Here is a 22,342-nt window from a genome sequence, read left to right on the forward strand (position 1 = left end):
GATGTGGAGATGGACAGTTACTCACTGCCCTTGCGTGATAGAAAGATTGAAACCTGTACACAGCGGTAACAGAAAGCTGGTTCTATCCCTGGCCATTCTCCTCTAGAGTCACATTCTGATCTGCTCTCCAGCGCCCCCTGTCATCCTGTCTGGTACTGCAGCTCTGCCCACCAGCCCAGATGTCAGCTTCCCTGACCGGTTTCAGGGAACCCAGGGCACCTCACTGGCCCAGCCCCACTTACCCTGGAGATGCCAACGATCTGTTCATCTGGCAGCAGACTGACGCGCATGAAGCAGGACTCGAAGGTGGCCTCCTCGCGCTCCAGGAGGTCCTTGCCTTGCAGCACTGCCACGTGGAGGGTGTGGGAGGCTGCGTCGTAGTCCATGCTCACCTCCACCTGGCCCAGTGTGAAATCCTGCCCAAAGGTGTTGCTCACAGAGGAAATGGAGTTCAGAGAGTCAGCCGATTGTGACTTGCGGAGAGTACCATAGGGGGCCATGTCCAGTTCCCGACCCATCAGCTCCAGGGGTCCCAGTTCACTGATGCTCTCAAAGGTGTCCTCAATACTGAGGCTGCCTTTGCGGCTGGATGGTCCCCGAGTGTTGGTCCGTTGGGCATTCCACTGAGGGACCCTCTGTGGGTGAACAAAAGGGGACAGGGAAGCATTACATGGGTCACGGGCACCATCTCTAAGGGACAGCAGAGATGTCCTTTGCCTGTTTGTTCAAGAAACCCTAGTCCCTTCTTTCACAACACCAGCCCAGGGGACTATTACTTTGTTTCTTTTTCTCTCAACACAGGAACTTGCTACATATCCCCGGCTGGCCTGGAACTCCTGGCCCGCCTGCATTAACCCCTGAGTGCTGGAGTTATAGTCATGTACTAACCACATCTAGACTTTTCTCTCTTTAACCAGAATGGAAGAAAGCATTTTCTTAAATACTTTTTTGTTGTTGGTTTTGGGTTTGGTTTTTGGTTTTTTGAAACAGGGTTTCTGTGTAGCTTTGGAGCCTTTCCTGGAACCAGCTCTTGTAGACCAGGTTGGCCTTAAACTCACAGAGATCCTCCTGCTTCTGCCTCCCAAGTGCTGGGATAAAGGTGTGTGCCACCACCACCTAGCTTTAAATTACTTATTTGTTGTGACAAAATTTCATACATAAGGGTCTGGAGAGATGGCTCAGAGGTTAAGAGCATTGCCTCCTCTTCCAAAGGTCCTGAGTTCAATTCCCAGCAACCACATGGTGGCTCACAACCATCTGTAATGGGGTCTGGTGCCCTCTTCTGGCCTGCGGGCATACACACAGACAGAATATTGTATACATAATAAATAAATATTTTAAAAAATTTTCATACATAAAAATTTCAGCTGCAATGGCATTTATAAAAAGGAAAAGCTGGACCCCAGTGGTGGTCGTGCACGCCTTTAACTCCAGCACTCGGGAGGCAGAGGCAGAGGCAGGCGGATCTCCGTGAGGCCAGTCTGGTCTATGAAGCTAGTTCCAGGACAGTCAGGGCTGTTACACAGAGAAACCCTGTCTCGAAAACCAAAAGAAAAAAAAAAAAAAAGGAAAAGCTGGGCTGGAGAGATGACTCAGAGTGGCTCAGAGGTTAGAGCTCTGGCTGAGCTCAATTCCAGCAACCACATGGTGGCTCCCAACCATCTACAGTGAGATCTGGTGCCCTCTTCTGGCCTGCAGGCAGAACACTGCATACATAATAAATAATGAAAAAGGAGGAGGAGGGGGGGAGGGGGAGGAGGAGGGAAAGCTGCTGGATGTGGAGGAGCACATTTTCCCCAAAATCTGGGAGGTGGAAACAGAAGGGTAAGGAGTTCAAGCTCAGGTTCCTGAAAGCCAGTCTCAAGACCATCAAACAATATTAACTAAATGTTCAAACGAAAAGGACTAGGTTAAGGATCATGGATTATGTCACTCCACAGTTGGTTGAGTAGCCTCAAAGGAAGATCACAAAAACCTAAGCCAAGGGCCAGAAAGATGACTCGGCAGGTACCAGCGACGGACACCAAGCCTGAGCTGGATCATGATGGGAAGTGTCTCCTACAAACTGTCCTCTGACCTCCACACGCGCACCTATGCGGCCTGAGACAGGGTTTCTCTATGATGAAACAGCCCTGGCTGTCCTGGAACTCACTCTGTGGACCAGGCTGGCCTCGAACTCACAGAGATCCGCCTGCCTCTGTCTCCCGAGTGCTGGGGTTAAAGGTGTGTGCCGCCACTACCTATGACTCTGTCTCTTGAATAGGAAGAATAACAGGCGATGCCACCACACCCAGCCTCAACTGCTTTCTTTCCTTTTGTTTTTGGGACAGGGTCTAAGTACCCCCGGCTAGCCTGGAACTCACTCATAAAGATCTGCTTGTCTTTACTTCAGAGTTCTGGATTTAAAGGCGTGCTCTACCACGAGCAGCCCCCAAATAGCTTTAGTAAGATCCTAACTCTGAGGACAGTCCTTTTGTCAGTTTTCAACATGTGTTGCCAAAATGCTTCTTGGAAAAGTTGTCCCAGTTTGCACTCCCCAAGAGAGTAGCAGGGGCCCACCAATGAGTGAACATCTGATCTGATAACAGAGTCATGCTGTGCTCTCTGGAACTGTATGCGATCCTGAAACACCCTCTGCCAAGTATGGATGATCTCAGCTTCAGCAGTATGTATGAGAACCTTAAAGTAAGTCTTAGGGCGGGAGACACCGCTCGGTGACCGAGAGCACTAACTGCTCTCCAGGAAGACGCAAAGGTTCAACCCCCCCTTGGACACATGGACACATGGAAGCTCATGACCACTTGTACCTTCAGCTCCAGGGGACCTGATGCCCTCTTTGGTCTCCTCAGGCACCAAACACGCATGGGGTGCACAGATATACATGCAGGCAAAACCTTCATCTTGGTTTTTTTGGTTGTTGTTGTTGTTTTTTTTTTCAAGACAGGGTTTCTCTGTGTTGCCCTGGCTGTCCTGGACCTAGATCGGGCTGACCTTGAATTTACAGAGATCCTCCTGCCTCTGCCTCCAGAGTGTTGGGATTGAAGGTGTGCACCACCATACCCTGCTTCGGCTGTGATTGTTTTTTAAAACTGTGATCAATCCCTTACTCGATATCAAACATTTATTCAACAAGCCCTGGGTTAGGAGTTGTCGATCTGCAGGGGTGTAAGAGAGGTCTGACCCTCAGAATGGAGGGTGGGACGTGGATTTATGCAGGAGTGGAAGCCTTACCTTCAGCTTAGCCTCCACGTAGGCCTCTCCATACTTCTGCTGCAGGTACCTGTAATCATAATTAGGGAACGGGGAGGGGCTGGGGAAGCTCCCCGATGTCCAGAGCTTCCACAGACTCACAGCCGCGATTCCAAGCAGTGCCAGGGCCCCAGCAGCGTAGACACCCACCTCCCAGCCAGGGGGGCTCTTGATGACTGCAAGGCAAGGACAGCCTGTCATTAGTGGGGTACAGCGATCGCCATGGGTGCTTACACACTTACATGCTTTGTGTGCTTGGCTTTTTTATTATGTGAGCATGCATGTGTGCATACATATGCCCGAATGGGTGAGCATGCATGTGTGCATACATACGCCCGAATGGGTGAGCATGCACATCTGTGTGAATGCACGGGAAGGCCAAAGGTCATCCTAAGTGATGTTCTTCAGAAGCTGTCCACCTTTTTTGGATACAAGTTCTGCTAGCTGGCCAGCAAGCCCCAAGGTTCGGAATTACAAACACATGTCATCCTGACTTCACGTAGAGGATGGGGACCAAACTCAGGTCCTCAGACCTGCATGGTGACCATTTCATTGACTGAGACACCTCCTCCCAAGGCCCTGTTTTCTGGTTTATTTGTTTGTTAAGATAGGGGTTCATTTCCGGGACAGGCACCAAAGCTACAGAGAAAACCCTGTCTCGAAAAAAACAAACAAATAAACAAACAAAAAAACAAAGAGAGAGGGGGGGGTTCATGCTGCCCAGGCAGGCCTCAAACTTGCTATGAGCTGAGATGACTTTAGCTCCAATCCTCCTTCCACCTTCTCAGGGCATCACCCTACCCAGTGATACTATGTACTACACAATGTTTATTGAGAAGAAGAAAGCAAGATGGCTCATTGAGTAAGGTACTTGCCACCAACTGATGACCCGAGTTTGACCCCTGAGCACCATATGGTGGAAGAGCACAACCAACTCCCATAAATCGTCCTGTGTCCTCCACCCGAGTGCCATGGCATGCCCACACACACATATAAGCCACAATTAAATGAGTAAACACATACATATGTAGTAAATACAAATTTAAAAAAGAAAATCAAAATTTTTATTTAAAAAATTTATACTGTGTTATTAGACTTGGTATGAGAGCCTACAAATTCAGTGCTAAATACTCTGATTGCTTTCTTGCTTTCATTTTTGAGGCAGTCTTACTATGTTGCCCAGGCTGGTCTCAAATTCTAGGCAATTCTTTATTTCCTTTTTTTTTAATTTATTTATTTTTAAGTGCACTAGCTTGCATGTCTGTGTGAAGCTATTGGATCCTCTGGAATTAGAGTTACAGACAGTTATGAGCTGCCATGTGGGTACTAGGAATTGAACCTGGTCCTCTAGAAAGGCAGCCAGTGTCTTAACCACTGAGCCATCTCTTCAGCCCCACAATTCTCTAGTTCAGCCTTCCAAGTGTTGGGATTATATATGTTCACCACCACATCCAGTTTAAACACACTCTTGAGATCTCTGCTGCCTCCTCTTCCACAAAACCATACATTTCCACTGGGAGCCACTTGGCCAGAGCAGAAGAAAAGCCTCACACGGTGGTTAGCTATCCCTCGGGCTTCAGAAGAACAGAACTGCTCTTGCTTCTGTGGGTTCCCTGGCCTCAAAGTCCTCAGAGGGCCTCTCGCTTCAAAGAATCAAAATGGCCTTTCCCTCCTGGGGAAAAGGATGAAGATTCTGAGGAGAAAAAGAAGTGACTGCCTGTGCTTTAGGCCCTACTTAGAATAACCCAACGCCCATCAGTGGGTGAATGGTTAAGCCAAATAGTGACACTCATGTATGGGACACGGCACAGTCACTCTAAGAATGTTACCTGGAAACAACAAGGTCAATGCTAAGAGAACAGAAAGCAGATGAACCTTGAGAACATCCTGGTGGTTGCGAGAAGCTGGTCACAGGGACCACACGTTGTATAATTCTGTTACGGTCAGCCTCTGTCTGTGGGTTCCATCCCCTGCTCCCTGTAGCTGGTCACAGGGACCACATGTTGTGTAATTCTGTTACAGTCAGCCTCTGTCTGTGGGTTCCACCCCCCCTCCCCTCATCCCGAATAACGGATTGTGCAATCAGGCTGTAACCATCCTGATTTCAGACTTCTGTTTCCCTTGTCTTTACTCCCTCAATAGAGTGGGGCAATGAATATCTACTAGGGCTGACATTATATTAAGTATTAGGAGTCACCTAGAGATGGCTGAAGGCACACGGGAGGGTGCCTAGAAACTGTGCGAACACTACGTCATTAACATGGCCATCTGTGGACTTCAGTATTTAGTGGGGGTTCAGGAAGGAAGCCCCTGAAGGTACTGAGGGACAACTACATAAGAATTCTTCAAGTCACGCGCGGTGGTGGCACACGCCTTTAATCCCAGCACTCGGGAGGCAGAGGCCTCTCTGTGAGTTCAAGGCCAGCTTGGTCTGCAAGAGCTGGTTCCACGACAGGCTCCAAAGCTACAGAGAAATCCTGGGGGGGGGGGGGGAAGAAGAACTGTTCAAGAGGCTGGAGAGAAGGCTTGAACGTAAACTGCCTGTTGTACAAGCATGAAGGCCTGAGTTTAGATCTCCAGCGCTCTGACATAAAAGCCAGATGTGGTGGCTCATGTTGTAACCCTAGTGCTGTAGACAGAGACAGGTGGTTCTCCGGAGCTTGCTGAGCGGACAGTCTAGCCAACTGGCAAGGCTGAGGAGAGACTCTGTCTCAAAACTAAGGTAGAGCGCAAGGATGGAGGAAGACACTCACTAACTCATACACTTCACACACACACGCATACACTCACTAACTCATACACTTCACACACACACATACACTCACTAACTCATACACTTCACACACACACACACACACTAACTCATACACTTCACACATACACATACACTCACTAACTCATACACTTCACACAACACATACACTAACTCATATACACTTCACACACACTCACTAACTCATACACTCCACACACACACATACACTAACTCATACACTTCACACACACACATACACTCACCAACTCATACACTTCACACATACACATAAAAATAATAAAAAAGCTACCAGGCTAAGAGATGGCTCAGTGGTTGGGAGCACTGACTACCCTTCCAGAGGACCCAGGTTCAATTCCCAGCACCCGCATGACAGCTCACAACTGTCTGTAACTCCAGTTTCAGGGGACCCTACTTCCTCACACAGACATCCATGGAGGCAAAACATCAATGCACATAAAATTAAAATAAATTTAAAAAATAATAAAAACTGTTGAGATATGGTAAATGGGGATAGTTGAAGGGATAGAGTTTCTTTTTGGGATGATGAAAATATTCTAAAACTCCATTGGATGTTCATTATCCTAAAAACCACTGCTGTGCATGTTTTAAAGTGGCGAAGTCCATAGTTGATGCTTTTGTTTTTTGAGACAAATTCCCATGCATCCCTCCCAGCTTGGCCTAGAGCTTGTCACATAGCTGGAATTGAACTTCCATTCACCCCGTGTACACTTCCCAAATGCTAGGATTAGAAGCCTTTCCCGCCATGCCCAGTTAACTGGACAGTAGTTGAATTTATTTTGTTTTGAGATAGAGTCTCACTGTGCAGCTCAGGCTGACTTCAAATTTGTGATCCTCCTGCCTCAGCCTCCCGTGTGTTGTGATTACAGGTATGAGCTCCAATCCCCAGCTTATACAAGTGGATTTCACTTCTTAGTAAATCTCTAACCTCAAATCAACACACCAGGTCCACTTAAGCATGAGGTGGCCACAGGCTGTGCTTGGCCTCAAGAGAAACCAAAGGCTCTGTTCCTCTGCTGAACAGGGCATGGCTGTCACCACTGGAATCTCTGTTCCCACACGTAGCAATTTAATCCCTCAACCATTTCCCTGTGAATCCTCACCTTGTACAGTGCATGGGCCATGACAGGACCACACATGCTCAAGGACGTGGTCTCACCCTGCTCAGGAACCTGTCTCTGATGTCCTGAGGAAACCACCAAGATGTTTCATGTGGCAAGCAACAGTGGAGCCAGATAGGACTCTAAGCCATTTCTAGTACTATTGTGTACTCAACTCAAATGGGGAAGCTGAGGCTTGGGGAACTTAAACAACTTTCCCAAGGCCACAGAACTGAAAGTGAGTAGAGCTAGGCTGTGACTCCAGCACCAGACTCCAGGGTAAGAATCAGAGCCACACCTGGCTCAGCTCCCTCGGAGTGGCAAGGTGGAGCTCTGCGGAGGGATGAGGGATGGAGGGTCTTTCTGAGTGGAAACAGAGATCTAATGAATACAGAAATAACAGACGGTGGAGACTGATTGCTGAACGTTGGATGTACATACATGCCAGCACCTTGTGAATAGGGGAACCAACACTGAGTGAGGGAGCCTGGGTCCAGCTCCTGAGATCAGAGTGGGGTGGGCAGGCAAACAGATACATCAAACAGGATGCTGGAGACTGTGCTGGGAGTGCAGGAAGGCTGAGATGCGTGGAGGAGCAGGAAGTATGGCAGCGCTGGCTAGGTGGCTCAGCAGTTAAGGGTCTCGGCTGCTCTCCCAGAGGTCCCCGGTTTGAATCTCAGCACTCACATGGTAGCTCACAACTGGCTATAACCTAGCTTCAGGTACCCTCTTCTGGCCCTTGTGAGCACCATGTTCATACAAGTAGTACAGACATCCATGCAGGTACAACAGCCATACACACAAGATAAAATAAAATAAAGAAGGACGGCAGGCTGTGCAACAGGGGTTAGGAGTTGTGGGCCAGCAGGAAGGAGGTGTTGACAAAGGACCCAAGCCCAGTGGAAGGGAGAGAACAAGGCACCATGAGCCAGAGGGGCTCCTTGTCTCTGCTCCCCAAAGCCCAAGAAGCCAAAGGACAGGGCTGGACCTTCAGCCAGACATTCCTCCAGCAATGAGCACCCTCTGGGCTTAGGTACCTTGGCTCCAAAGTACATCCCCATGTCACCAGCCTCTCTGGGCGTCAGTGTCCTCCCTGGGAGACTGGAGGTGACAAACGTCCCCCATTCAGTGGTTCCACCCAGAGGATGTATTATTTGAAGGGGAAAAAATCCCAACATATGTTATGTCTCATGTGAGTCAGTGGCTTATTTATAACAGAGGAGCTCTGAGAGCATCCTGAAGGTCCCACGGAGGGAGCTGCTGGGGGTTGGCTGTTCTGTCACGGGCAGGAATATCATTGGCTTTTGAGAATGACAACTTAGGTCATTAGGATGGAGGTGATAGGAACATTGCCAGCACTAAGAAAAAGAAATAAAATCATTCCCCAACATGATAGATTTCAATGTAAAAAGATCACACAACATAGGGACAAGGGCTTGCAGACCAGGCTGGTGTTTCAGTCAGATGTGGTATCAGGTGCGAGGAATCCCAGCACTTGGGAAATGGAGACACAGGATCAGGAGTTCAAGTCATCTTCCGTTTATTCTAGACTTTTCCTGTGATATAACAGGAGCCAACTGAAATCACAACCAAAGTATCTAGAGGATCCCAGGTCCAGACATGACAAGATTCTGGAATGTCCTCGGAGTCTGCAAACTGGGGGTGGGATGGGAAAGTAACTGGCCTGCTGGGCCACATCAGGCCAGGCAGGAGGGGGTCTGTCTAGAATTCCAGAAGAAAGTAGAATTCCAGAAGAAAGGTCCACAGTTCCAAGCATATCTAGGGGCACAGCAGAGTCAGGCACCCTTGCATGAGAGGGTCTAGGGGACTAAATTTTCAGTGCTGGTTGGCAGAACTGGGGAGAGTTGGGGTCAGCAAAGTTAGGGTCAGGGAAAGAAAAACTCAGGCAGGTGGCAGGGAATGGTAATGGATACCCATTAAATTGACAGATTCTATGGAATACCAGGAGGGACAGCGGGTACGTCAACGGAAGTGAAGCCTACACTAAGACTGAGAGGGACTCTTAACAGTTTTTTGGGGGGAGGCAGGGTTACTTTATAGATCTAGCTGTGCTGGAACTCATAATGTACACAAGGCTTGCCTAGAACACACATTGGCCCACCTGCCTCCGTCTCTGGAGTATGTGAATTAAAGGCATACACCATTACACACAGCCTAAACTTTAATCCCAGCACTCAGGAGGCAGAGGAAGGTGGATCTCTGTGAGTTCGAAGTCAGCCTGGTGTACAGAGTGAGTTACAGGACAGCCAGGGCTGTTATACAAAGAAACCCTGTCTCAAAAACAACAACAACAACAAAATCCAAAACAAAAGACATACACCTGGTAATAGCTTTCTTACTGCGTGCTAACCCTTCTTGCCAGGATTAGCTTAAGCTCTTCCCATTGGCCCCTTGAGTCCTGAGAGCCATGCTGCTCCATTTCAGATGAGGAAGCCGAGGACAGAGGAGAATCCTATGATTGTCTGGCTCTGGATCTGCACTCTGCAGGTTTCCACCTGAGACACAGGTCTCAGCCAGGCAGACAGTCAGATCCAAGCTGGGAGAGCCGTGACACTGTCAAAGGCCACACCGTGTTCTCAGTGGGACTGCAGATGAAAACTGAGGCTCTCTGGTTGGGGCCTGAGAAAGGCTGTTGCTGCCCCACCCTGAAGTCCAGCCCCGGGCCCCTGGGGCCTGCACTGGTGTGACAGGGAGTGCTGGACTAGGAGGTTAGGAAATCTGGGGTCACATCCTGACCTGTTACTGTCCCTTTGCTCACTAAGGCTCACTCCTATTGTTGTGAATAGGGAGGCAGACATCTGGAAGAAAGATGGCAGCCTGTATCAGCCATGACAGCACCCACCACTTGGGAGCAGGACTGTGGGAGTATGATGGAGTATCTAGGCCATCTCCCAGAACTGAAGAAGGGCAAGGGTGAGTCCCAGACTCGTCGTCCTTGACCTGAGTAAGTGCAGCATCATCTAACATGGACGATATTCCAGGAGGGCCCCAGACGAGTGGATTCTCTGTCACAGGCTTATCCCCAGGGATTGGTACAATAAAGGTCTCACGGGGAACCCCCGCCTCAGACAAAGGGAATCTTTTTGTTTGTTTGTTTGTTTTTTTTTTGTTTGTTTGTTTTGTTTTTTCGAGACAGGGTTTCTCTGTGGCTTTGGAGCCTGTCCTGGAACTAGCTCTGTAGACCAGGCTGGTCTCGAACTCACAGAGATCTGCCTGCAAAGGGAATCTTTTTAACAGACTTGTTTCTAGGTGTGGTGGCACGTGTCTGTAATCCCAAGATTTAGTGAGTAGAAGCAGGCGGATCATGAGTTCAAGTTCATCCTTGGCTACACAGAGAATTCAGGGGGCCAGGACTGGGAAGAGGGCTCAGTGCTCAAAGTGCTTGTGCAAGGGTGAGGCTGAGAGTTTGGAGCCCCGGAGTCCATAGAAATGCTGGGGTGGTGGGCGTGACAAACGCTTGTCATTCCAGCCTTGGAAATCAGAGCTGGGGATTCTCCAAAGCAAGCCGGCTACTGAGACTAGCCAAATAAGCAAGCTCTAGATTTCACTGAAAGACTGCCTGCCTCAAGGAATAAGGTGGAATACTACTGAAGGATGATTGTGGCCTTAGTGGTGCGAGTGGTGGCTACCACATGCACACACATGTGCACAGACATACCTTCTATGTATGCCCACACATATTCATACACACACACACACATACACAAAATGCAAAACAATTGTTTTTAGGGCCGGGCGATGGTGGCGCACGCCTTTAATCCCAGCACTCGGGAGGCAGAGGCAGGCGGATCTCTGGGAGTTCGAGACCAGCCTGGTCTACAGAGCTAGTGCCAGGACAGGCTCCAAAGCCACAGAGAAACCCTGTCTCGAAAAAACAAACAAAAAAAATTGTTTTTGAAGCCATCTTGGGCTACATGAGATCATGTCTAAGAAACAAACAAAACACCAATAACAAAAACACACAAACCAAACCAAAGAAATGGAAAGAACCCACTGTAGTGAAAAGACGAGGAGACCACAAATGGGTCTCAGGATGCTGTCCCTAGGGCTGTGTGGCCTAAGGAAGAAGGCTGCCCTTCTCATCCCACTGACACTTCCCATCCCAGGCTTGGTGCAGTTCCTGAGGCTGCGGTCATCGGAGGTCTTGTCTGGGGGACTCACCGCTCAGATGATACTCTGTCACATCCACGGCCATGCTGTTCCCCGAGGTGACAGGGACTGAAATGGAAAAGAATCAGCCATGAGCAGGGTTCAGAGCTTCGCATCCTAACTCAGTGGCTTCAGTGCACCTGTCGCTTGAGCTGCTCAGGAGAACTCGGCCCAAACAACTGCTACTCTGTTTCCCCGTCCTGTGTCCCTCCTCCTCCTCCTCTTCTTTTTCTTTTTTCTTTTTGGTTTTTCAAAACAGGGTTTCTCTGTAGCTTTGGTTCCTGTCCTGGAACTAGCTCTTGTAGACCAGGCTGGCCTCAAACTCACAGAGATCCTCCTGCCTCTGCCTCCCAAGTGCTGGGATTAAAGGCGTGCACCACCGCCACCCAACTTCTCCTCTTCTTCTTAAGATTTATTTATTATTGATCCAGAGGTAGTAGTTTATGACTTTAATCCCAGCACTCTGGAGGCAGAGGAAGGAGAATTTCTGTATGTTCAAGGCCAACTTGGTTCACAAAGAAAGTTCCAGGCCAGCCAGTGAGTCATTCTCTATCTAAAAAAAAAAAAAAACCCTAATTTTATGTGGCTGGGTATTTTTCCTGCATGTATGTCTGTGCACCATGTACAGGAAGTCAGATGAGGTCAGGTCCTCTGGAACTAGAGTCACAGAGAGTTGCTAGCTGTCATGTGGGTGCTGCAGGAACAAACCAAAGTCTTAACCTAGGAGCCATCTCTCCAGGCTCCCCATCTCCTCCCACCTCCCTTTTTTTTTTTTTTTTTTTTTTGTTTTTTTTTTTTTGAGACAAAGACAGCCACCCTAGCTGTCCTGGAACAGGCTGGCCTGCAATTCACAGAAATCCACCTGCCTCTGCCTCCCAAGTGTTGGTATTAAAGATGTGCACCACCATGCCTGGCCTCTCCTTCCATTCCTTTTCACCTCTCTCTCCTCCACCTCTCCCTTCTCCTTCTTCTTGAGACACGGTCCCACTGTGTACCCCAGGCTAGCACGGACTCTCCATCTTCTTGCTGTGGCTGCCTAAGTGTGGGGATTACAATCACTACCACATGAGCAGGGTGTTACTGTTCACATTTTCAGAAGCAGTGGGTAAAGGCTGGCCTGGTTGTAAAACTTGTAATCTCAGGACACAGGAGGTAGGAAAATTATTATGTTGAGGACAGTCTGGGCTACATAATGGAAACCTGTCTTAAGCAAAATGCTATTTTAACCTTTTGGGGGAAAGGGCTGAAACAGGTTCTCAGGTAATTCAAGATGGCCTTGAGTTTGCTATGTAGCCAAGACTGGCTTTGAACTCCAGATCTTCCTGCACTTACCTCTCAAATGCTGGGCTTCCATATGTGCTCCATTATGTCTGGATGTGTGTACATGTGAAAACTAGCCTTTGGTGTCAGAACAGACATCAGGACAGAACAGCCCTGGGATCTGCCTGTCCGCTGTCTTGGTGTCTGTCTTCTCCCATCCCCGTGTTCCACCTCTCTCTTGACAGTTAGAAGCACACTGCCACATCTGCTGTTTTTGATTTTTGTTTTCCAAGACAGGGTATCTCTGTGTAGCCCTGGCTGGCCTCAAATCTACAGAGATCTGCTTGCTTCTGCCTCCTGAGTGCTGGGATTAAAAGTGTGTGCGACCATCACCCGGCTACATCCTGCTTTTTCTGTGAGTGCTAGGGATCTGCGACCTGGTCTTCCTGATTGCACAGTAGACATTTTGCCACCACTCCCCTCCCCTGCTCTCCCAGCCTCCCAGTGTCTCCTTTTAAACATTCTAAAACTCACTAGGAGTTGTCAGATAAAGCATAAGATGCCCTTGGGCATAAAAATTTCAGATTCACTTTTAGTACAAGGCCCAAATACACATGGGACATATTTATGTTAAAAAATGGTCCATGATTCAGTGTGCTGGGTGATGGTGGCTCAAGCCTTTAATCCCAGCACTCGGGGGACAGAGGCAGGCAGATCTCTGTGAGTTCGAGACCAGCCTGGTCTACAGAGTTCCAGGATGGGCTCCAAAGCTACACAGAGAAACCCTGTCTCAGAAAACCAAAAAGAAAAGAAAAGGAAAAAAAAAAAAGATCCAGTGTTTACCTGAAGCGCCAGTGTTAGCCTTCGCCAGCTCTCTCAGCCCTGCCTCATCGCCACCCTAAAGCAACAGCTGGGACTCGAGGCTGCTCATTAGGGCAGACCGCCTAGACCTCAACTCAGCTTCCACGTAGCTTCGAAAAAAGTAAAAAATATTGAATTCCCTCAGTATTCTGCTCTCAATCTCTCCCTGAGTAGGATGCTTTCTTCTCTGCCCACTCTTGTCTCCTGGGTTCCATGAGCCACTGAGGTCTGTATTATTGTAGATTAAGACCTGGGAGCGCATACAAGCCATTACCTGGACTCAGATGACTGCTTATTATTTTATTATTATTGTTGCTAAGGAGTTAATCTGGCTTGGGGATGTGTTCTGAGTGGGTGGAGAGAGGAGACTCTGGCATAGGAGACTAGAATGAGCTGTACTCATTTCCTTTCTTTTCCCCCCCAACGTAATATTTCTATTGATTAGTTGGAAGTTTCCCAGTCTTCCGAGGCCCACTCCTCTCCTTGCCCCCCCCCCCCCCCCCCCCGCCAGTAGAAGAAAAGAAATAAATATATACCAAGTCCAAATTTGTGTTGCCCATACACTCACTAGAGCATGGTCAAACTCACAGTGGCCAGCCCCTCAAAGAAAACAGTCCTTCCCCACCCCTGCCAGAAGCCATCAGCAGTTTAGAGCTACACTTCAGATCTCCTATCACAACTGTTTGTTTGTTTTTATTTTATTTTATTTTATTTTTCGAGACAGGGTTTCTCTGTAGCTTTGGAGCCTGTCCTGGAACTAACTCTTGTAGACCAGTCTGGTCTCGAACTCACAGAGATCCGCCTGCCTCTGCTTCCCGAGTGCTAGCTAGGATTAAAGGCGTGCGCCACCGCTGCCTGTCTCTCCATCACAGTTTTTAAGAGTTCACTTTAGTGGCTTCCTGACTAAACTTTTTTTTGGGTGGGGGGGGAACTGTCCTTATTTCACTCAAGGGTAAAGAAGGCTAAGTTACCTTGCCTCACTGCGGGTTCCCTTGCAGTTCATAAGCGCTGGACACCCCTGACATCCCCCACCTCCCTACCCTCCCCACACCCCCTCTTCCCTATCCCTTCACTTCCCCACCCAGGCAAGGTAAGCGAGGGGAGGTCAGAACCATAGAAGGCTTGCTTGGCTCTGCCTCATAACTGCTAGAATTACACCCACTCAGAATTAAAGCCTGTGCTAACTTTTTGTTGAGACAGTCTCCTGCGCCACGCTGACAGCTGACAATGACCTTAAACTTCCAGTCCCTTACCAGCAGGAATTCTAATTAGGAATGGCGGGACCTTCCATCTTGTGATGGCTTAGTTTTATGTCTACTTGACATAAGCTATCGTCATCTGAGAGAAGGGAGCCTTGATTGAGAAAGTACATCCATAAGATTGGGCTGTGAGCAAGGCCAGAGAGCATTTTCTTAATCAGTGATTGTTGTGGGAGGGCCCAGGCCATTGTGGGTGCTGCCGTCTCTGAGCTGGTGGTCCTGGTTTAGCAGACTTAAGCCAAGGCGGAGCAGACCAGTCAGCAGCATTTCTCTGTGGTCTCTGCGTCTGCTCCAGCCTCAAGATTCCTTCCCTGCAGGAGCTCCTGCCTTGGCTTCCCCCAGTGGACGGTGACTCACGCTGTGCAAGCCAAATAAACCCTTTCCTGCCCAAGTAGCTTTAGTCGCGGTCTTCATCATAACAATAGAAACTGCAGCTCTTTAAAGACAGCCAGACGGGGGCTGGAGAGGGAGAGGTGGCTCAAGGGCAAGAGCACTGGCTGCTCTTCCAGAGGACCTGGGTCTTAGCCTCAGCACTCACTTGGCAGCTTACAACCTTCTGGACTCCAGTCCCCGGGATCCAGTGCCCTCTTTTGACTTCCATGGGCACCAGGCACACATTTGGTGCACATACTCACATGCAAGCAAAACACTCATACACGTAAAAGAATAAAATAAATCTCAAAACTTTTTTTTTAAAGAAAGGCCAAAAAATATTGTTTGAAAAAAATTTAATTTTTAATCACATTTTGTTTGTTTATTTATTTATTTAGTTAGTGTGTCTGTGCATGTGTGGAGAGCAGAGGTGACTTGCTGGAGTCAGTTTTCTATTCCACAATGTGGGCTCCAGGGACTGAATTCAGGTCTTCAGGCTCCGCAGCACCGCCGCAAACACCTTTACCCATGAGCCATCTCACCAGCCTCTTGCTTTGTTTGTTTGTTTTGGTTTTGAGACAGAGTCTCACTCTGTAGTCTAGTATGGCTTCCAGCTCACTATGTAGCCAAGGAGTACCTGGACCTTCTGACCCTCCTGCCTCTGCCTCGTAACTGCTAGAATTACACCCACTCAGAATTAAAGCCTGTGCTAACTTTTTGTTGAGACAGTCTCCCGCGCCATGCCCAGCTCAAGCTCCACGCGTCGCTGACAGCTGACAATGACCTTAAACTTCCAGTCCTTCTGCCTTCTCCCCTCCCCTGAGATCTGGGGTTACAGATGTGGGCCACTATGCCCAGTTTTACTTGATGTTAGGGGACTGAAACCAGGACTTCAAGCATACAAGGCAAGCACTCTACCACCGAGCTACTGAAGGAGCAGAACGAACTCCATTTGAGAAAGGACTCCATTTTAGACAGGACCTGACTAGGGGGGTGAATGCAGCCCAGCCAAGTCATGAACATTCCCAAGAAACTGCCTGCCCTGGTCAAAGTGACCCACCAGGGTGTCCAAACAACATCTGCTTGGTTCAAACGCCCTTGTAGGTATCTGATTAACCACTGTTTTGAAATTCCCGTACATTCCAACCAACGAATTCGAAAGTTGTATACTTTTACCCAATCCCAACACGGCAAGGCTTGTGCTACCCTGCCCTGCAGTTTCCCCTTTAAAATCCCCTTACCCTGAAGCCTTGAGGTTGTTCTCCCCAACCCGCTGCGGCAGTGTATTGGATTACAGTCCAAGTTAGCTAACTTGTACTCAATAAACCCCAGTGTGTTTATATCGGATACTGGCTCTGTGGTGGTCTTGTTTGGGGGTCCTGGGACATAGGCATAACACTACATCCCTAGTACGCATTAATTTTGAGACAGGGTCTCATTATGACACACTGGTTGGCCTTGACCTGCTAGGCTTTGTGGGTGCCCTGTTTAGCCTGTGGGCAAGCTGGAACTACAAGCACACGCCCACATGCCTAGCTTGTTGACTTTTTAAAAAATTTTTAAATAAATATTATCGTGCATTGGTGTTTTGTCTGTGTAAAAATGTTGGGTCCCCTGGAACTGTAGTTACAGACAGTTGTGAGCTGCCATATAGGTGCTGGAAATTGAACCTGGGTCCTCTGGGAGAGCAGTCAGTGCTCTTAACTGACCCATCTCTCCAGCCCCTTTTGTTTTTGTTTTGTTTTGTTTTTGAGACAAAGTTTCTCTGTAGCTTTGAGCTTGTTCTAGAACTCATTCTGTAGACCAGGCTGGCCTTGAACTCACAGAAATTCACCTGTCTCTGCCTTCTGAGTGCTGGAACTAAAGGTGTGCGCCTCCACTGCCTGGTTAGCTTGTTTACTTTCAAGTGTAATCAATTCACACACACAAAGATGTCCACACAATTCAGGCACATTGGGCCTTGGCTCACCAACCTTTCCAAGCATTCTGTAGGCTTTCTCTGAGATCAGGGTTCAGTGGGAGAGTGAAGCTGAGACTTTAGGCATCTTTTTTTTTGGGGGGGGTATCTCCTGCCTTTGCTTTGGAGTCAAGAAGTTGGTCCTGCACACAAGCTGGTCCTAGGGTATGTGGCCTTGTGATGCAGGGCAGATGTGGTTTTGTAGCTGGCTTCTGGTTTCCTGATGTTGCTCCCAAGTTGATGAGATAAGAGTTGTCATGGTGATGGGAGGCAGTGCTAAGACAAAAAGACTTCACCCATCTTGGCTTGTATGAGCCCTAGGCTTGAGATAATGATAATAGCCAACCTCCCTGGGCATATCTAAGCACCAAGCACAGTTCTAAACATCTATGCATATATGACCTCATTTAACCCTCTTAGTAAGGCACTGAAAAGGGCACTAGAATCATGTCTGCTCTGTTACCAGAGTGCTGTGGAGTTAACGTGCCACATAGCTAAGATGTATTCAACCACGCTGCCTGGCTCTGAGCTCCTAATCCCTGTGTCTTATTGAACGTAGACGATTTCCCAGAAAGTTGTCTAAGAACTGTAGGTTACAGATGGCTTGCTGTACAAGTCTGGAGCTGTCCTAGCCCCAGCAGAAGTGGCTTTGGATATAACACAGTGTATGAACACACATTCCAGTCTGCCCCAGCCTGGCTGTGATCCTGATAATGCCGTAACTGCATATCTGCCACAGGCTGGCAACAAAAGGAAAGACTAAGCAGAGCATGGCACATGCTACAGCGTGTGTGGTGCCAGCAGACCCTCAGAGGGAATCAAGTCTCTGGCTCTGGCGTGTGTGGTACCAGCAGACCCTCAGAGGGTATCAAGTCTCTGGCTTTGGCGTGTGTGTGTGTGTGTGTGTGTGTGTGTGTGTGTTGGGGTACGGGTCAACCAATGCTGTCCAGCCCAGGCTCCACAATCTTAACATCTACTTCCCTTATTTTGCCACGGGAACTGTGGAACCTGGAAGGTATAAATGACTGCTCAGCGCACCCCCAGATAGAGCTTCCAGCTGCACCCTGCTACAGCGGGCTTGAAGTCAGGGCACAGCTGCCTAAGTAGAGAGAAGAAACAGGAAGATCCGCAGATCTTTCAGGGGATCAGCCTAAACCCCAGGTCAGCTCTGGATTTCACATTAGCCCCTTTACTGACTCTCTCTCTCTCTCTCTCTCTCTCTCTCTCTCTCTCTCTCTCTCTCTCCCTGAGCCTCAGTAGTACCATCTATAAAGGGGATCAAGACTGGCCTTGGAATGTAGGTCTGTTGGAAGAGTGCTTGCTTAGCATGCAAGAAGACCTGGGTTTGGCTCTCCAGCACTGAGTAAAAAACTGGGTGTGGTATTTACACCTGTAGTCCTAGCACTCAAGAGGTGGAGGCAGGAAGATCAGAGTTCAAAGTCATGACCAGCAAAGAATGAGATGGCGTGGCAAATATTAGCTGCTGTGGTTACTGGCCTGGCCAAAGTACAGAAAGAGCCCTCTAGCTCCCAGTCTGTGCAGAACAACCATGGGGCAGCACTGCCCATCTGCTCATGTGTTTGGTTTGTTTAAATTAAAGTGAAATGTATGCTGTGTGTGTGTGTGTGTGTGTGTGTGTGGTGTGGTGTTTCAGACAGGAAAAGGAGGGGTGCTAAGTGTATAGGTCAGCGGTAGAGTGCTTGTCTAGTATGTGTTAGGTTCTGGGTTCTGTCCCTGGTGCTGGAAGAGAGGGAAGGACAGGGAAGGGAAGAGGCATTTCCAGTGGGTCTGCGCTGCACCCCTGGCCCATGATTATACAGTCTCATGCTCCTGGGCTCAGACCCGGCCTCTCCCACTCCACCATTCACCTGCCAGAAGTATCCTTATTCATAAGCTAGACTTGAAACGAGCTCAGCAGAGTGGGCACCTGTGTTTAGGGCTTCTGTTTCAGCAGCCATAACCCCCAACCCAGAACCTTCTTCCCCGTATCCCCAAATACTCCAGGCAAATCTTGTTATACTCAAAGAAGGTAGTAAATGGGCCCGACACAGCCCAGCCACTGCATAGGAAGCTGCACACACCGCGGGTCTACATCTGCAGCAAATGCCCTTCTTAATGACTTTAGTTACAACCCGAGAGACCCTTGGCTCTATCTTGCCTCCAGCAACACCGGTGGGTTTCTATTGGCAGCCCAGAGGTTGCAGCTTTGGCTAGGGCTTGGATGCTGACAAGGCATTTGTAGGCCAGGGCAGCCAGTAGCCAGAGCTGGAACTTCTGATGGGCAGCAGGGGCTAGTTGGGGTTGCTCCAGGCCCTCATCTGAGCTAAGACTACGCATCTTCCTCCTTGAGCACCCCTCCCTACACAGCCTACAGTCAGTCCCAGTATCCACTGCAGGGATCAGTGTTCATTGAGAACAGCCCCCGCTTCACAGTTCTCCCCAATACTGCCTTCACAACACTGTGTGCCGAGTGCTTAACAAACCAAGTCTAGTGTATAATTGGTGCCCATCAGACCCGGTGACTGAATTAATTACTGGATCCCTGTTTAATAGATGAGGAAGATGGGGGTCACACACATCCCAGTGTAGCAGCTCTGGGCTCCATATGAAGACTGGCTCTGGACCTAAGTACTGGGCCCCCATGCTGCCTGCTGACCAGGCCTTGCAGGCCATGGGATGGTTGGGAAGCACCAAGATCCTACAATGCTGGAATCTGACCATGGCAGAGTCTCCCTCCTGAGCCTGTCAGAGAAATGGCTTTCCAGGAATTCTGTGTGTAGAATCTGGGACCCTGAGCTGAGCCCCTTTTCTCTGCACTTCACCTCCGTCTCCCTGCTCAGAGTCCTCAAAACACAACCAGCAGAGTGGTGGTTCCCTTTACCTCGACAGCAGCAGGTAATAAGAAGGAGGGGAGGGGCCTTATGGGGCGCCTCAGTCCACTGGGTTGTGAGTTTCTTGCGGGACCTTTAGGTTTGAAAACCTTTGCAAGCGCTAAGTGCATGCCTCCCCCGCAACACTTTCTGAGATAACCACATCCTGGTGCCATCCCCCAGACACCCGCAGAAACCACAGTACAGACTGGCTGGGGGTGGTGGCAGCTGACACTGGGTACCTACTGTGTGCCAGCATCTACCAAGGACTTTCTCCCCGCAGCCCTAGAAATGGCGGAGGGGTGGCCCAGCAGCTGAAGCTCCCTCCAGCTTTGCCAAGTGTGAGAAGTAACTTGCCCAGGGTCACTAACAAGCATTTAGTAGGTTGAGGCCAGGATTGGATCCGAGGCTGGGAGTGCCTACTCTTCGGGGCTGCTTGAGAAAGATTTCAGATTGCACCGTAAGGATGGGAGACAGGGGTGGGGTGGGGGCTGGGGAATGATTGTTCATGTCCTGGCCTTACTGGGTGGGCTGTGGGGTTTTTTGTTTTGTTTTTCGAGACAGGGTTTCTCTGTAGCTTTGGAGCCTGTCCTGGAACTAGCTCTTGTTAGTTCTCTGGAACTAGCAGAGACCAGTCTGCCTCTACCTCCCCAGTGCTGGGATTAAAGGCCTGCGCTTTAGGTGGGCTGTGTTAACACCTTGGTGGGTCTCCTTCCCTTGTGGAACCTCAGGTTTCCTTCCCTCCTGTCTAATCAGAGGGACCGCTGCTGCTGCTGCCCAGCACAGCGGCTTAACAGTCCAGGTGCAAGTTTCCCAGGTTCTTCCCTACTGATGAGGACTCACCGACTGTAAGGGGAGACGCAGTCACTTAGCGACACGTTGGCCACCAAAGAGAGAGGCTCAGGGCCCCTTCACCCACAGTGCCGTTTGCTGCTCCCATGTTCAGCCCCAGTCTACAGACAGCCTCGAGGAAGCTAAAGGTCCCCTTAGGCTCTTCCCACAGCCTTCCTTCCCAGGCCTCCTGGAGATGAGATGCGATGCGCCCCCTGCGTTGTTGACAGTTCCTGCAGATTCTCACACTCCTCAGCATATCTGGGGACTGGAAGTTGGGGGGCCTGACTAGGGACTCCCCCTCCCTGAGGGATGTAAGTCCAGAGCACAGGCAGTTAGGATAGCCAAGGTGCTGATTGTGAAAGTGAGGGGTGTGTATGTTGTGCGGGCTCAGGGGAGGCGTGTAAACAGCGGGGTGAACCGCGTGTGTGCACACGGGGGCCGGGCGAGCCGGCACCAGGCGATGCGCAGTGCACGGAGTGGCTGGGCCGGGGAAGGGCGCCCAGCGTGCTCTGTGTCCCGCGTTGCTGTGCCAGAGCGGCGCGGGGGTGCAGACGCACGGAGTGTGAGGGGCCCTGGATGCCGGGCGCAAGAAGAGGGACTGCGTGCGTCTGTCCGTGCCCAGGGCGCTTGTGCCTGTCGCGCTCTGGGGTAGGCCGGGGTGCGTACTCACCCCGGGTTCCTCCGTGGGGCCGCGGGTCCGACTCCCGTCTCTGCCTCTGCTTGGCTGCTTCAGTGCGGGCCTCGCGCCGTTGGCTAGCACAGGAGCTGGACTGCCAGCCGCTACGCCACCCCTGCAGTGTCGCAGGCACCCGCCTCGCGCCGGAGCCGCGCTGCACGGATCGGGGGCTCCACGGGGCCCGGCGGCCGAATGGAGCAGCGCCGCAGTCCGGGCACGCTCCCAGGAGCCCGCCGCGCGCTCCCTCGCGCTCACCCGCCTGCCCGCCCGCCCGCTCCTTCTTGAATTTAAAGTGACAACCCCGAGCGCTCTCTCTACTCCAGGGAGCGGAACGGCGCAGTGAGAATCTGAGTCGGAGATCCCCAAGCGCTAGTGGGTCCTGGGAGGTGGCCAACCCCAACCTCACAATCGTGGGCCCGTGGACGTGTGGTGGGGAGCCATGCGCCCACCAGGGGTGCCCCTGCTTCCCTTCTAGGCCTCAGTTTCTTTATCTGTAAAATGGACTCAAGGAAGCCACAAGAAAGCAGACCAGCGGGCAATGCAGCTACTAGTTGTCCCCCTTTCTCCGAATGGCTAATACTCCCTTCCATGATTGAGTTGTAATTCTAGGCTATACCAGTCCCGGTCTCTTACCGAAATCATCTCTTGTAAACTTTGTAATGACCTTATCCGTGGCCACGTTTTTTTTTTTTTAAGGCCCAGGGTGGATACCAAGGTCACAGTGCCAAATGTTAAAGTCAGAACTTGAGATCCACCTGCCTGCCTCTGCCTGCCAAGTGCTGGGATTAAAGGGGCATGCCATCACACCTGACTCAAAACCTTTATTTTTAATTTTTTTTTTTTTTTTTTTTTTTTTTGGAGACAGGGTTTCTCTGTAGCTTTAGAGCCTGTCCTGGAACTAGCTCTTGTAAATCAGGCTGACCTCGAACTCCCAGAGATC

General features: G+C 49.9%; 1 protein-coding gene across 1 annotated transcript in view; it reads right to left on the reverse strand.

Moving 5' to 3' along the window:
* Positions 1 to 22,090, reverse strand: part of Syt12 (synaptotagmin 12) — a 32,119-nt gene extending 10,029 nt beyond the window's left edge. Inside the window, exons 1-4 of the mRNA XM_050136965.1 lie at positions 21,397 to 22,090; positions 11,326 to 11,382; positions 3,232 to 3,425; positions 243 to 635 (exon numbers count right to left, since the gene is read on the reverse strand). Coding sequence (XP_049992922.1) covers positions 243 to 635; positions 3,232 to 3,425; positions 11,326 to 11,359 — 621 coding nt within the window. The 5' untranslated portion in view covers positions 11,360 to 11,382; positions 21,397 to 22,090. The remainder of the gene's footprint in view (positions 1 to 242; positions 636 to 3,231; positions 3,426 to 11,325; positions 11,383 to 21,396) is intronic.
* Positions 22,091 to 22,342: the final 252 nt, after the last annotated feature.

The sequence above is a fragment of the Alexandromys fortis genome, unplaced genomic scaffold (genome assembly GCF_014885135.2).
Source record: "Alexandromys fortis isolate MF-2015 unplaced genomic scaffold, M_Fortis_MF-2015_v1.1 scaffold_3, whole genome shotgun sequence".
NCBI classification, from domain to species: domain Eukaryota; kingdom Metazoa; phylum Chordata; class Mammalia; order Rodentia; family Cricetidae; genus Alexandromys; species Alexandromys fortis.